Genomic DNA, 17043 nt, shown 5'->3' on the forward strand with positions numbered 1-17043 from the left:
CATGATCTAGGTTTTAGAAGGATCTGAGTTTTTTATTTTTTATGTTCTTCCTTTAGTTTAAAAGTATACTTTCTTGCTTCATAAGCCTTGCTTGTACTGATCACAGATTCCTCATCCAAAGCTCTTTCAAATGCCTGTTTTTGGACCCCATGAGACAACCTTATTGCATTTACTGTCCTAAAACTTTTTTGGTATGCTAGTTTTCGCATTGGGTCGTCCGTCCCTCCCCCCCCGTAACTTAGTTAATATTCTATAAACTGGCTAGGAATGCAGTGTCACTGAGGAGGAACATGAGATTTAAGCTTCCAAATTATCTTACCAGTGGGTTAAATTAATGATTCACTCCTGTTTCATTGTTCCCTACAGCAGAGCATGAGTAGGGTTTTCATACTTTCTCTGAGAGATATTTTTTCAGTGGTGATGCTGTACCACTTGACCTGTTTGGCAGTCTGGAAATGTCCATTTCTGCTGTTATCATAAAGACTGACTTATTAAATTGGTTGAAATTGTGACCATGTGTTCAAGTTCAAAGGAAGAAAGAGGTTTGACTGTAATCAAGCTAGTGACAGAAGTGCAGATGATTCAGTGTCTATCTACAATTAGTTATACATTAGTTATACATGCTTTTTACAGGAAAGTAGTGTTCCAATAGAGACTGTAAACATGTATTATCACCCTTCCTCATCACTCAGAGCTAAATGCAGATCATCTTTGAATATCATACCTTTCACTTCTTAGAGTTATCATCTGGAATCTAGTAAAGTTCTGAAATTATTCTTTGTGTCAGTGTTTACAAGTCAATAAATGAGATGATTATTCTTTTCCAGCTGTACAAAATGAACGGGACAGGATAAGTACAAGAAGAAACACTTTTGATGGCTGCAACAGTCCCTCTATTAGCACATTGTCACAAGCCGAGACACTCTCCCGCCAGGTACTGAGATCTATCTCAAAATTATTTAGTGGCGTTAAGACCACTTTTACTAAAATTAAATACTTCTCAGTTTCTTATTGTATCGAAAATAATTATTGAGATTACTTTTTCCCTACTTCCAAAATGCACACAGCTTCCTCTTCTCAATAGAAGAGGTAATAGAATACATTCTTGAAGCATAGTCAATAAAAAAATTCTACTTTGTCCAGAACAATATGTCTTAGGCACCTTTCTTAATAAAGGTTTATGGTTCTTACTGCTTATAAATCAGTTGCTGTCTTAGGCAGGTGGTGGCATCTATCTATCCTTGAAGCAGGCTTTCCCTGCTTCAAGGCAAGCATAGGGAAAAATTTGTCCAAAGCCATTACATTCAAAGGGGTGTGGACACTCATTTCCTTACATTCTTTTGAAAATCCCATTTTTAATATCCTTAGACATTACAAGTAAGTCAAACAGAAGTGTTCCAACTGCAGAGTCTATTCACATCTCGCTTTTAAATTTTCTTTGTCTCATCTGAACTTCATTTTCTCTTTTTCTTTTCTTTTTCTTTTCCTATCGAATCAATTGCTGAATGGAACAGTCTCCAGACTGTTATCTGCACCCCAGATAAATCATCGTCATTGATTCTGCATTCTTGCACCTCTTACTAACTTGCTTAGAATTTAACTGCCACCTTTATGATTTCATGCTGACTGATTTATACATCCCCAAATGTTTTGTAATCTCATCCTTTATAAGCATCTCTCTTAGGCTGGAACTGACTGTAAAGAATTGATGCAGGAATTACTGGGTTATAGTCTTTGGCACATATTGCATGTTCGGGCAGGCTAGATGAACATAATAGACCTTCCTACCTTTCCTACCTATACAGTATGAAAAATATATCTATATTTATCTCCTTCATAATTTTTTGAACTTGCTTATTGTGCTTTTTTTTTTAATAATACTCCTTAATCATTTCCAACTGGTATATGCAATTCAGGAATAAGAACTGAATCACATCCTCAGCTGTTTATAGTACAAAGTTATTTTCAAACAGTAGGTTCTTGGTCTAAAAAATCTCCTTGTGTATACACAAATTTATTGTACTTACTATTTGTTATGTTTTAGTAGAACAGAATTGCTTCCACTATGTCAAACATGTATGAAGATACAATGTTGGCCTCAAAGTCCAAGAGACTCTATTAGCATGATGGAAAAGCAAAGAAGTCTTAAAAGTACTTCTTTTTCCCTCAATTGAATAGGTCTGTAAGATGAGTTCAGTCCTGAGAAGACACTTAAAGGAGGTGGTAGTGTCCCAAATGATTATCCAAGTACTTCAGCTGTGAAATGAGGAAGAGGGTGGCATTCACCTCTTTTGAAATATTCATATTAAATAAGGAAAAATAGATATTTTCATCCCTTTTGAAGTGCTCATAATAATAAATGGGGAAAATTAGTAATTCTGTTCCTTAAGAACTCTTAAGGGGGGGAATTGTCTAAGCACAATTTTTCTCATACAGACCTGGGAGAGGTTTCCAGTATTATGTAAACATAAAAAGGGCATGCTGAACTCTCATATGAGTAAAGACATCTGTCCCTGAAGGTTTTCAGAACAACAGTGTTATATTTTCATGTTCATCAACTCATTAATGGGTAAAAGTTACACTGGGAAAGATTTCACCTCAATATAAGAAATTTTTTACGGTGAGAACAAGCAATTACTGGAGCAACCTTTCCAGGGATGTGGTGGAGTCCTCATCACTGAAGATTTTCAAGATGCAATTGGATGTTAGATAATCTCCAGGATTTCTTTCCCATAAAAAGTTGGATTAGATGATCTTTGAAGGTCCCTCCTCACCTGTGCTAATCTATGATTCTATCAAGGCAGTGAGTCCTGTGTTGTAACCCATAAATGAGAGGCAGGTTAAAGCAATAGAGAAATAGAAATTGAAAAGTTCATAGTTTCATATCATTGTCAAGACATGAAATCCTAGGTGTTCATAATGAACTCCATGGAAGTCATCCCATGAATCCCCAGCAGAAGTTCACCAAGTAATTTCACCATGGAGACTGTAATTTATAATGTAAGATGTAAATTATAAAAATGCACAGCTTTGATTAAATATATTAAGGGAAGGACAATGTGTTAACTTCATGAGTCAGTATGTCTAACAGTTAAACAAGCTACCTCTTCTTTGCCTTCTTGTATTATCTTCTAGTTGCTGCATGGTTAGTATCATTTTCAGGTAGATCAGAATGTGACCTACTATCAGAAATCTCTTTGTACCTTTGAATCATGATCAACGCCCCTTTTACTCTTCTGGAAAAAAAAAGAAATGTATTGAATTTCTTTACTGTCTTTCTGTACTGAAGGTTTTCTAGACTGAATCGCTCTGGTAGCTCTCACCTGAATGAATATCAGTATTTTCAAACTCCTTTTTGTAGAGGAGATGCCAGAAATGGATTCATGATTATAGCATGGATTTCACACATTCCCTGTCTACAAAGAGGCAATATCTCTATGTCTGTCCTACATGATAGACTTTGAATTATGTGTCTGAGGAATTTTTCACCTGCCTCGCTGGTGTATTTCCCAGACAGCTAATGTTCAGCTGGTTAACTGACATAAATATCTAAGCTGTTTTCACTGTTTTACACTACTGAATTATGTAGGAAGCACAGAGCTTTAGTTCAGAAGTACAACTCCTTTTGACTACCCAAGGATAAGGGATTTCACTACAGATCCCACTGGGGGCTTTAACATGGGTATATGAATGAAAGGAACTGGTCGGAGTCAAACTAAATAATTTCCACCGTCCTGAAAAGTGTAGGAACGTGGTAGTGGAAGACCAAACAATTAATTTATTTTCCCGAGGAAGATAATCACGCTACATAATTTCCTGAATATGCTTTTGGTAATAAAATATAAAAGGAAAGTTAGTTTTATAGACCTTGTACAATTATCTTTTTATTTTCCTTTTTTCCCTTTTTCTTTTTCTTTTTCTTTTTCTTTTTCTTTTTCTTTTTCTTTTTCTTTTTCTTTTTCTTTTTCTTTCTTTTTCTTTTTCTTTTTTCTCATTTTCTTTTTCACTTTTTCTTTTTCTTCTTCTTTTCCTTTTTCTTTTTCTTTTTCTTTTTCTTTTTCTTTTTCTTTTTCTTTTTCTTTTTCTTTTTCTTTTTCTTTTTCTTTTTCTTTTTCTTTTTCTTTTTCTTTTTCTTTTTCTTTTTCTTTCTCATTTTCTTTTTCACTTTTTCTTTTTTCTCTTCTTTTTCTTCTTCTTCTCTTTTGTTTCCTTTTTCTTTTTTTTTTTTCCTTTTCTGTTTCCTTTTACTTTTTGCTTCCCTAGTACGATAGCAACTATAAACTGGCCTTACCTTCTCAGGTTTGCCTTTATCTTAAGCCAGCTTTCCTGCCTGGCTCAAGAGAAAGCCTGGTTTTGTTCCTTTCCTTGAAAAGTCATTAAGAATTTCAGGAATTGGCTCAGTAGAAGTGCCCCAGCTTCAGGCCCAGAAAGATATTGCTCTCTTGCCATTTCACAGAACACTGTTCCCTGCAGGTGGTCTAATGCACACTCATATCCTTTACAGTTCCTCTGAAACATCTCAGGCTCTGCCTATACCACTACTTCATCATTACAAACCGTTCTCCTCCAGGCACTAAAACCCCCCTGTATTACCTTCTAAAGTTAATGATACTTGTCTTTGTACTAGAAGAATATGCTACCCCCTTTATCATTCTCTTTGTCTTATTATCTCTGTCCCTTAATATTATTACATACCACTGGAACTCTTCTTTTTTTTTCTGAAATGAAGTAAATGTCAACCATTTTAAAGGAAAAAAAACCCAAAACACTTCCCTTCTACAAATGAAAAGAGCTCTAGTATTTTTAAAAATAGTATTGTGGAATGAGAAGATATTGTATCATGATATGATTAATTAAGGTTTTAGCATATTGCAATGCATACTGGTAATAATGAGAAAGAAAAATTTATACTTTACGTGCAGGGTAATGGTCCATACCATCAAGGAGTTTCTCAAGAGTATCTGTGATTACTGCTGTGATTTTTTCTTAAATATGCTATTAACCAGTGAAAATAAAATTATATGAAAGTTAACATAATTCATTTTTTCTCTCATTATTGCCAGATCTCAATTTCCAGTCCTGGTGCTAGCACTGATATAAATGTTAAGAAAATTGCTGGTGTTAGTGATGTCTGTGAATCTATGAAGCAACAACTTTTGGTCCTGGTGGAATGGGCTAAATATATTCCAGGCTTCTGTGAACTACCACTCGATGACCAGGTATAAAAGGAGACCAAAGAGAAATATCTAATTACTGCTCTGTTATTCCTGTGATATTTAAATGTCAGGATGAAGCACTCATTCTTTTTTGTCTGAACAAATAGAGCTGAGTACTAGGCCTACCCTCTTAATTTATTTTATTTAAGTTGTGAAGTAACACCACCACAACAGAAAAGACATGAACAAAAAGAAGCAGCAAGGCAGCATGGCTTTAAGTGTTTTGTTCTTTCTGTAGTGTTTTGGAAGCAGAACTTTTTCTGACCTTAAAAAGTATTCCTTTCATGTTCACCTTTCATTATAATATTGTATAAGACAGCGTGTTATTTAATTTGAAGCAAGGCTTCTCTACTTGCAAAAACCAAAAGTGATTAGAATCTCAATCAAATTCCAAACATACTGATATCAATCCATAGCAAGTAATCTTTCATACAATACAATGTACTAAAATTATACTGATTATACTGTATGTAATAAATGTAAGGGAAAAAAGCACCAAATTTTGAAAATTCCTATGACTTTTTATGACAGAGGCATGATCTAACATCATATCTGTAATATATCCTAATATATCACTGGCTTTCAGAGTAGGTTGTGCTAGCAAACCCAGAACCAGAATCTCCACATTATGGGGATCAGTTCTCTGACAAGCAGCCTCAGAAGGAGATTAATTCATTGCTTGGGATCTCTTGATTCCACATAAAAATCTGATTAATCTTGAAAATCACTCTATGAACTTCAGTATCCCAGTTTTTTAACTAAATCCTGCAAGTGTTAGGTCATCCTTGGTTTGAACTGAGTCATTCCCCCTTATATCGTTCCTCATGAATATGGCTATATTTCAGGCCACAGGAAATTCCCCAAAAAAGAAGTTAAATGATGTCTTTGCAGACCCACAGAGCACATATGTTTACAAGCTCAACATACTCAAATAAATTTAAATTGTTCATGTGAAAAAGAATTTCAAATGTCATTACTACACAAAGGCAACAAAAGCAAGGAAAAAATATTGCTACTTTTATTGTTAAGATAGCATGTAGAAAAAGAGAAAGTATCAAATATCCTTAAAATGTTCCTATCTGCATTTGAAAAAAAAAAAAAAAAAATATCAGCTTGGAATGATAGGCTGAAAATGCCCCTGCTGTGCTTGAAGAGGACATGTTGGAAAATACTCTGCAACCTTAAGTACCTTAGAAAAGTAGGGACGAAGATGTTGAAAGATAAAACAAATGCCACTTTTTCATTTGTGATAGCCAGTTTCTAAGGGGCATTGTGCTTTCAGTTATGAAATAAGCCATCTGGTTTTGAAAAAATGATTCCTGCTCTGTGAGTCTGCCTGATTTACAAACCACAGAGGAGACCAAAGCAGCTAAGGTAGCTCTGCTGAGAACCTGAAATCTTAACACATAAGCGTGACTGGCTTGGATTAGAAATACTTGTCAGGAGATGAGTTCTTTCAGGAAATAAAGGTCAGTTCTGAAATTTCAAGACATTAAAACTAGGGGAAAGTAAATAGGTGACTAAGAGAAAACTAATAAACACAAGTTCCCTCCTAGTACAAATTGGGATCCTCTTTGTGGACAATAGTGGCTCTGTTAGCATATCTGGGTTTGTTGGGAAAAAGCTCTTTTAAGTGTCACATAAATTTTTGGTTCAAGAGAAAAATGAAACACTGATAGAACCAAATTTACTGTGACAGTTTATTACAGCCCACTGGAGTCTTTAGTGTCAACTTAAAATGCCAGAGAAGACTTTGTGAAGGGAATACACACTAGGAAATAAATGCAGGTAGTATATTTATAGAGAAGTATTTTGCAGATCCTTATGTTTAAAATCTAGACAGAATGCTAGATATGAGAGAGGATGACAGTTTAATTAGAAAGTACTGTTTTTATAGTGTTCCGATTTTTACATTTTACATTGGAATCTTAACAGTCTTCAACATGTTCCTAACACACAGTAATATGCATCCACTTTTCTTTTGCTCTTATTGCTTTATCATCTAATGAGTCTGCTGGTTTTTTTTCATGAGGTTGCCCTGCTAAGAGCACATGCTGGGGAGCACCTGTTGCTTGGAGCAGCAAAGCGGTCCATGGCATATAAGGACATTTTACTTTTAGGTAAATATTGGTTTTGTTTTACTTACTGATGGTGATGTTATAGTACATTAGCAACGATGTAGTCACTTAAGTGGGACGACTGTTCTGGCACAATCAAACAATGCATTCTGTAAATGCTAAATAGCTATTAATGACATAATGTCACGTGCCTGTTCCAGCAAAAGCAGGTGGATGGTTTTATGTGAGTTAATACAGTTAAAGGTCTATTGGATAGCAGAAACTACAATTTAAGAGAGTTGCTGGAAATTGCCTCCTTATGTTATCATCCTTTCTGCACCTTTTCCCATTTAAAAAATCAGAAAGAAACAATACCACCACAAAAACAGCATAAAAACCCCTTTGCTTCAGAAAGGAGTAGCCAGCCTGTTGCACATGTACTACTTTCAGTCTTCATGAAAACCATTTATCTGGAGCTTTCTCAGGAGTCCTTCAGACTCAGAGAAGACTCTACTGGCTAAAATATTACATAGTGTGCTACCTGCAACTCACTTTCCCATGAGCCCTTTCACTTCTTCCTCAATAGTCCCCATATGGCCACCATGTAAACATCATTCCTGCTGTCCCTGCCGTGTGGCAGATGGGTGCATCCACGGTACAGTGCCGAGGCACGCCTGCAAGAGCATATTCTTGGTCAGCTGAGATGGCTCCTACACAGGGTTGCATTAAGGGAACATGGCTGTCAGGGAAGAGGATGTTGTCACTGATGGAAGCATGTCTTCTGGTTAATGCAATAGAGAGGCCCAGTTGCAAGACAAGATGTGTGGAGAGTGATGTGATGAGGCATTTGTTAGCCTTGTTTGACACAGTGCACTGCCACTCTGAAGTGTACTCTGCTGAAAAGGGTCTCATTAGACATGGTCAGCATTGGGGCTGTTTTCTGAGACAGGCTGTTGGTTGTTTTGGATAGGATTTTTGATGTGAGGCAGGGCTATATGGAATACAGACTCAGACTTGTCTCTTCACTGGTGGTGTGGTACAAGGACATTTTATACTACTTGTTCTCCTTCCTCTTTGAGCCTGCCTTTTCATAGCTCTAAATTAGCTTGAATTTATTTTTACTCACATTAAAAGGATAAGAAGGGCTTGGTCTGGATGTATTTGTCTCACCAGAAATCCTTTCAAGATAAAAGCTGTACAAATGGCTTTCTTAAGGTAGTTTTTTCCCTAGATACAGTTTCACTAACAAAATTAACAGAAACACAGAAAAATAAATTTGCGATTTTATTTGGATTATTTATAAGGTAAAAAGGAAAACAATGATAAAATAATAGTAAGAAAATTATATATCATGAGCATCAGCAGATACACCAAAAGAAGAAACAATTTGAGGCTTCAAAGCTTATTTTTGATACTTGGAGAAGGTACCTGTTTTAGAGTCATTTTGACATGGATCTCTTGTGATATAATTATCAGTTTTTTCTTTCAAAAACTGCATGGTGGCTTCTGAAAGCTCCACAATATTCCTAGTGTTCTCCAGAAGGTGAATTTAGATGCAATAGTGGAGACCTCCAAAATGGATAATTTAAAAAAAAACCCCAAACCCAAAAAACTTTAGGTAAGATTATTTTTTACCTGAAAATTTTATGATGTTACTAAATTTTATTAGGAACAACAGAAACATCCACTAGAAAAAGAAGCATTTCCAGTGTCTCCTCTTTTCTATTGTCAAATCATTGTCATTCAGCTTGGGATATATTATTTTAATCAGGGAAGGATACATTTTAAGATCAATACTTTAGTATATTTATGTGTTATTTAAACATAAAGGTCTACTTGCTTCATACTTGTAAATTTGAATACCAGCCTTGGTCCTGTGGACTAATCAGTAACTACATGTTGGTGTACTTATATGTACAGAGTATTTACTGGGTGACAGCTATAATGTGCACATATACTGTTTGCAAAGAAAAGTTGTGTGTGATGCAAGGAAGAGTTATTACTTAAAAAAATTAACTTGATCAAGCATTATGAAATGTACTTTTGAAAATTGGCTTCATCTAGTATGTTACATCAAAATGTTTCTATTAATTCTTATGTTGATATTCTTTCTCTCTAAGGCAACAATTACATAATACATCGCAACAGCACTGAAATGGAGATCTGCCGAGTGGCAAATCGGATTCTGGATGAATTAGTTCGTCCCTTCCAGGAAATTCAAATAGATGACAATGAATATGCTTGCTTGAAAGCAATTGTGTTTTTTGATCCAGGTAATTTTTACAAAAAGATCTCTCAATTGTTCTACATGTGATTGTATTGAAAGTAATTTTTGTTAATGTAGCATCTGGTTATATTGTCTAGCTGAATGGAAAAGAATAAAATAAAAAACAGTAAGATGCTCCTCCCAAATCGTAATATGCCTTGACTTAAAGTTTTTATTATTTTTAAAGATGCAAAAGGCTTGAGCAATCCATTGAAGATTAAGAATATGCGATTCCAAGTGCAAATCAGTTTAGAGGATTATATTAATGACCGTCAGTATGACTCCAGAGGAAGATTTGGAGAACTTCTTCTTCTGCTGCCTACACTCCAAAGCATCACTTGGCAAATGATTGAGCAGATACAATTGGTTAAATTATTTGGAATTGTTAAAATTGACAGTTTGCTTCAGGAAATGTTACTGGGAGGTAAGCTATCATCCTGTTAAATTTATAATCTTGTATTATGTTGAATTTAGTATGTTGGGATGTTGAGGGAATCTTGATCTAAGCTACCACTCTGACTCACTGGCTGTGCTCTGTGTTGTGTAATTGTTAGCTAAAGCCTTCTTGTCTTGGCAGTTCATCTTGTTAACTTAGTCCTACAACTACAGATTTTGCTGTGTACTTCTCAGTAACTACTGGGCTGTCCTACAATTCCCTCGGCAGATGAAAGAATCCTTAGAAATATTTCATGAAACACACTGTTATTGAAGTCAAAACAGTGAAAATAAACACAGTGCTTAATATGCTTGAAGTCTGCTTAAATTGTTTAATGAATACCCAGAGGCAATTATTCAAATTGCCAATCAAAATATTTACTCTGTGGAAATGTAATCACTGAAGTATAAGTCACTGGCAACAACATGCTCGTTTGCATTGATATATGCTCATGTTATTTTTGCAGGTACTTCTAATGATGCCAGTCATATGCATCATCCAATGCATCCTCACTTAGCCCAAGATCCATTAACTGGCCAAACTGTCCTCATAAGTTCAATGTCTGCTCCTGTACATACAGAACAGATACGTAAGTAATTGCATGTTAGCCTTCTGTCACAACACTTCACTGTTTAATTTTAAAATATGAATTAGCGTGGTGGCCTGTCAGTGTTCATAGAGCTATTTCATTATCATTTTTAAATTAAAATAATTGTGCATTAAAAATGTATGTATATAAATGGTGTTAAGTAATAGACTTTGACCTGAATTTAATTTAATTTTAAAAATTCACCTCCATTCTGATATATTTTACATGCACAATCTTTAATAAACTAAAAATTCTGATCATTAAAATATCCTGTTTCCCTAGCATGCCAATGCACTTTTTTTCCCAATCATGCAACAGGAGTCCCTTTCAGTGCAGTAGAGTATATATGTAGGGTAGACCAGGATATAAAAATATATATAATTATTTCTATTTTTTTCCAGCAACTCCAGAAACTCCATTACCTTCTCCTCCACAAGGCTCTGGGCAAGAATACAAAATGTCTGCAAATCAAGCTTCAGTCATTGCACAACAATCTATTTTGAAACAAAAACCATTGTGATAATATTTTCATCTCTGTCTTATCCTTCCTTCCTTTGCTTCCTTTTCATGCACTACATAGATTGGTAGAACACTTGCACATTTAAAATCTCAGGTTGATAAAGGAAATTATTTCCTCAGCAGCCACTACTAAGTGGGTGTTCCTTAAAACACCTCATGATTTGGAAAGTAATGCTGTTCTGACTACTGCATACAACTGTAACTGTGGATGCTGCAGTCTGACAAATATGTATAGAGGTAGATATTATTTTTAGATCTCATAATTGCACAGATTTGTGTTTTTATTTCCTGTTTTAGTTGTTGTCTTAATATTATTGTTTTAGATGTGTATATAATTTTTTCTTTGTAATGGAACTACTTAGTGCTTGTTTAGCTGTGAATTCTAGATATGAAAAAGTGGTTGTTCAGGCAAAAGCCAAGATTCCACTAATAGTAGGAATAATTAGGCTACAAAAAAGCACATGAATTGAAAAAAAAAGGAAAACATACTTAATTGACAGAAAACCCCAACTATTTTAGAAAATCCTGATTTGAAAGAACCATCTCTTTCAAGTAAAATTTCAACAAAAGCATTGAATCCTCCCTGCTTAACAGTTTGTATGAAGCAGAAGGTCAGCCTGGGTGAATATGCTTGAGGACTTCTTAAAATCTATATATAGAACATATATAGATATTATGTCTATATATAGTCAATTGGCCAGTGCTGAAGCATTTATATTGATAAATACTTAGAACAAGGACTGGTAGGCTTTTTGGTCTGGGCTAACTAGTACTTTCCCCAAAAATTTATGAGCACACTTCAGGAATTAGGCCAGTCTAGGGACACTTTTCACTTTTAGGTACTTTGGACACAGCCCTTCTCTTTAAGGGTACAGAGAGTATCACAGAACACCAGAATAAACTGAATTGGAAGGGATCCACAAAGATCATTGAGTCCCATCCCTTGCATTGCCCAGCACCATCCCCAAGAGTCGCACCATGTACCTGAAAGGGTTGTCCAAATGCTTCTTGAACTCTGTCAGGCTTTTCTGTGGCCACTTTCCTGGGGACCCTGTTTCAGTGCCCCCAGCTGCCCTCTGGGTGAAGAACCTTTTCCTCATATACAACCTAAACCCCCTGACACAACTTCAGGCCATTCCCTTGGGTCCTGTCCCTGGTCACTAGAGAGAGAGAGAGATCAGTACCTGCTCCTCCTCTTGCCCTCACAAGGAAGTTGTAGACTGCAAGGGGGTCTAACTAGGACCATGTCAGGGCAAGAGGATACTTTGTGATGTTTGGTTTACTAGTGTAAGAGTAGCCATTATGTTTATTTGTCTAACTGGGTAGTAAATGCATATTTCAGCAATCATTAAAATTCACCTACTGAAAAGTTGTAATTAATGTAGTAGCTCTCTGTTTGGAGAGTTTTGACTTACTAATTGCAGCGGCAGATGTGCCTGAGTTCAGTTCCAGGTGTTTGTGGTTTGAGCCATGGTATTTCAAGCCAGAAGGCAGCCAGAAGACAGCGCACTATCTCAATTGACATACTCATCCTCTCAATGTCCAAGGTTTCAGAAGCATGGGATGACTTGTTTTTCTGTGATGAGCCACTTTCTCCACCTCTTGCTCCCCTTCCAGTCTGGGGATCCAACCTTGACTAGGCTTTGTGTCTGGAGTCCATAACAGCCCATCTGGATTTGGACCCTCTGTGAATTTGCACAAAGTGGACCTTGTGACACATGGTCACTTGGGGCATTTGTACTACTCAATTACAATGTGTGAAAGTAATCCTTTATGATGTATGAAGTGATATGTTGTTCATACAATACTGACTTCATAAGAAAATCACCACTTCACATATTTTATTTACTCCAGACAGCAATGATTTAGTACATTAAAGCAGACTTTCTACCAGAAGATATGTAAGAGAGAAACACACAAAAAAGAGATAATAATATATTGCAGCTTGCTAAACTATTGCAAAGAGAAAACATAGTAGAGTCAGAAATTCTTCAAGGTGAGATGTTGATCATCCTGAACCAGACACCTTCATTAATCACAGCAACCAGAGATGGTGCAGTTACACCCTTGGCTTGTAAAAGTTGCTCAAACAATCCAAAATGATTCTTCAAACACATTTTTGTAGGCTGGAAATTCAACACAGTAAATGTTGAGCTGACCTGAACATTCAAAAGGTTTTAATGAGAATGCACCTACCACCAAGTAGATACTGTGTTTCTTTTTTATTTTAAAGTAGTTGCTTTTGTAAAGTCTGTATACAGTAGCTATTAATGTTTGCTTTTTAGATCCTTTTCCTTTTTGCTGTTTATTGTTTGTTTTTTATTAATGCATTGCTCTTTTTACAAGTTCCTTTTAATATGAGTTTTTATGACAGAATAAGGTACTGAAGATTTGCCATTAACTTTAAGGGTATCCAGACTGCTTTTTTTTACAACTTGGCCACCAATGCTTTACAGTGATACACAAAGGTAAAACAAGTGTGAGAGATAATGAGCAGCCCAAAAGTTTACTGATTTGGCTCACTTTTGTGTACTTGTCATAGAAAGAGTGTTGGACTCTCGGTGGATCTGCATGAATTTACTGGGTCAGATAAATGAATTCAGCTACATATACATGGCAGTATTGATCTGACTTAAAAACATATAATTGGAAATAAAGATCAGTCCCCAAGCTGGCCACCCTTGTCTTATATAAGAGATGTGCATAATAGCTTACTTTATTTTTCACAGACAACTTTAGATATCAAGTGTACAATAAAATATTGTCACACACTGCCAAATTGTACTGGAGGAAAAATATACTTTAGTATTTTATCTGACAAAAAGCTGTTGTCTATTTTGTACGATATATTACATTTTTGAATAAAAACACCACTGTAATTTATTGGGAAAAGCTGATTTATTTTATAAATGTAACATTATTTTTGTAAACTTAATTATGAAAAATCAGAAATGATTACTGCTGTTAAATATTAAATTATAATGAGATGTAACTTTATATGTTTGAACTCTGATACCAAGTTTTTGTATTGAGCATTTGGAATTGAAATGGTTGCTGGAAAAATTTCAAATGGACTGTTTTTCATCAAAGCTCAATAAAGAAATATGAATGATCCAAATGACACATTTGCCTTTTAGTATTTTTTAACTATTTACATAAACAATGAGACTGGTTTATATTCCTTATACAAAAAGTATATAACTAACATGCTTTCATCTCTACAGTGTTCACAGCATCACAGAATGGCTGAGGTTGGAAGGGACCTCTGGAGGTCATCTAATCCAACCCCCTCTGCTCAAGCAGGATATTGAAATCATATGAAAGAATCTGATGGCAACATTTTAGTTGATTCTGCTGCAACATGGCAAAGTATTACTTATCTATGGTCTTCAGTTTTTACTTCTAACTCAGAATACAGCTGAAGCACATGCTTAATTCCATCTGTGTTTAAAATTAACCATATGTTCAATAGTCAGTTTTTTTTCTGGAGAGGGATAACTTAAGAAATCACTGTCTTTGCTCCAGCACATTGTTATTAGGAAAAATTTAGGTGCAACTTGATAAAGATATTGTAAACTTTAGAAAGACTCTTTACAATTTTTTTAGATAACCAGTATCTCCTCTGCTTTGGAAATTATGTTCAATTGCGTGTCTCTTTACTAGATTTTGAATAATAATGGGGTAGGTTGTTTGTTTGTTAGATAGCTAGTTTGGTTTTTTGTTTGTTTTGGGATTTTTTTGTTGTTTTGCTGTTTTCTTGTTAGTAGCAATAATACAATGATTTGGGCTGCTTACTTTTGCTCAAATGGGCTCTGCTAGAGTGCAGAACGACAGGGAAGAGCTGCCATGGAGACTCCATTTTGAATGCTGGAGGTCATCTGTCCTTCTGAGGAACTTGAATCAATGGCTGATTATTCTACATGCAGGAAACCTCTACTTGTGAAAGCTGACTGGGGTGTAGGAGGTTTATGATTTTAGGGAACTGAAGAGATTTTTTTTCTCAGCATACAACGAAGAAAATATAGAAACCCCCTTACAACTTCAATGCTGTGAAGTGCTGGCAGACTATTCTTCAAGGAGTTTGATAAATCAGCTTTACAAGTAGCCCCAATAGGTGAATCAGGATTATGTGTTTTACAGAGAGATAGATGAACTAGCTTTCCGTTCTAATCATTATACAGAATTTCTCCCAACTAAAGAATTCTGAAAGATGTTTACTGAGCTTCAGGAATCTTCTGTGACAGAAAATTTAACATTCACACAATGTAAGAGAATTTGTTACAATTCTTTGTTTTATTCATATACTTGGAAATTCTGGTTTTACCTCAAGGATGTCTGTCAGTCTTTGATGGGCTAACATTTTTTTATGTCTTTCAACAGACTATTTCTAGTGGTGCACCACCATTTGTGATACTTATGCTAAACTATATAGTAAAGAAATAATTAGATCCACATTTTAATAAGTCTATCAAAAATCTTCTGTATTGGTATGCAATTCATTTTTAAATTTTTCTGTTGGGCCTGATACAGATACATTAGCTTTCTTCTTTCCCTTTATTATCCGTAGGAATAAACAAGAAATTAAAAAATAAATTATTGCAAAATTTAGTGTAATGATGGTAACAATGCAATTGTGCTTATCTTTCTTCTGTTGTTTTTCTAATATGAAGATAGAGGAAATGGTTGTCATCAAGATTTACATCAATCACTGCTTTCTTTTGTTTCCTTATTTTCTTGTGACAAATCCAAGTATTTTCATTAATTGAATAGTCTATGTGTAAATAAAGTCCTCTATGAAGCCAAAAGCTATATTTGATTGCAGAGAGGATTAAAGGTGCTCAATTGCAGGAATATATTTTCAAAAATTTTTTTCATAAAAATTAAAATGCATGTCTGATTTCTAAACAAAACCATGAATATTTCTATTAAAGAATAAGAAACTTGAAGACATAATCAAATGTAGAGATTTTTATATGATGACAGTGAAAGAGAACTTCCATTTTGTATCACCAACTATAACAATTTCCTTTTGAATACCATCTAGAAAGAATGGGCAAAATCTCATCAAGACATATGCCTAAAAATGATCTTATGACAATGATCTCTATTTTTTAATAATGGAGCTAAGTGGTGGAGCTAAGATTGCTGCTGACATTATGTCCTAGTTCACCTGAATCAAGTGTCAGTCAAAGATGCCACGTCGATACTAGATTTACTGGTGCTGCTGAGAGGGTAGCCACCTCCTCACAAAGAAAGCCTGATGTGACAGCTTGTCCAAGTCACATTGTGGCAGGACAACCTTGCATCAGCACAGAGCTCTTAATTACCTAATGATTTTGGGCCTGACCACTTCTTCCTTTTGCATGGGTGAATGTCACCAATGTCTGACATGATGAGGTGAACAGCAGCAAGTGCTGAAGTTTTCCTTTAGCCAGTCTGGTCAAGGGGTAATTTCATCTAAAGCTTAGCACTCTCCTCTGAGACTAGATCAGAAAGCCTAGAAATCCAGAGTTTTAAAATGTCATTAGCTTTGATCTGAATAGCACCAGCTGGTCTTTTTGAGTCTTAATGTAGCAAGAGTTGAACCATTGAGTGTCCTGTGTCTGATTAGGCTCAGTGACATTTTGGGGTCTGGCTTCCCATGTAACCTCCTTCGCCGGTTTTTTGCTGGGTTGACCAAACAGACAGCAATTGCTGTTTTGATTTTAGAATACTGAAGGTCTTCAAGGAAGCACAGAGATGTGTCTCTGGGACTGAAATTACCTGAACAAATTAAAGGAGTTAGTGATTGGTTAGGAAAAAATAGAGTACATAATAAGGTGTTCAGTCTTTCAAGGGAATTCAGTGAAAGGAGGAAGAAAAGAAGACACACAAAAATTGGCTAACACTGTTGATTCCACAAGGAGATTAGGAAAACCTCTGGAGGTATTGGATTAGATAGCTTTGATTCACATATTCAC

The 17043-nt window shown here is 35.4% G+C and overlaps 1 protein-coding gene and 1 long non-coding RNA gene across 7 annotated transcripts in view; one reads left to right on the forward strand and one right to left on the reverse strand.

Moving 5' to 3' along the window:
• HNF4G (hepatocyte nuclear factor 4 gamma) overlaps window positions 1-14204 on the forward strand; it is a 62006-nt gene extending 47802 nt beyond the window's left edge. For all 6 annotated transcript variants that reach the window (XM_064389631.1, XM_064389650.1, XM_064389624.1 and 3 more), the window contains 7 exons: window positions 828-934; window positions 5064-5219; window positions 7249-7336; window positions 9394-9546; window positions 9727-9963; window positions 10442-10564; window positions 10966-14204. In XM_064389631.1, coding sequence (XP_064245701.1) covers window positions 828-934; window positions 5064-5219; window positions 7249-7336; window positions 9394-9546; window positions 9727-9963; window positions 10442-10564; window positions 10966-11084 — 983 coding nt within the window. In that variant the 3' untranslated portion in view covers window positions 11085-14204. The remainder of the gene's footprint in view (window positions 1-827; window positions 935-5063; window positions 5220-7248; window positions 7337-9393; window positions 9547-9726; window positions 9964-10441; window positions 10565-10965) is intronic.
• The window catches only part of LOC135281087 (uncharacterized), a 74780-nt gene that overhangs the window by 14042 nt on the left and 43695 nt on the right, over window positions 1-17043 (reverse strand). The window lies entirely within an intron of this gene.

Source organism: Passer domesticus, chromosome 1 (assembly GCF_036417665.1).
Source record: "Passer domesticus isolate bPasDom1 chromosome 1, bPasDom1.hap1, whole genome shotgun sequence".
Lineage (NCBI taxonomy): Eukaryota > Metazoa > Chordata > Aves > Passeriformes > Passeridae > Passer > Passer domesticus.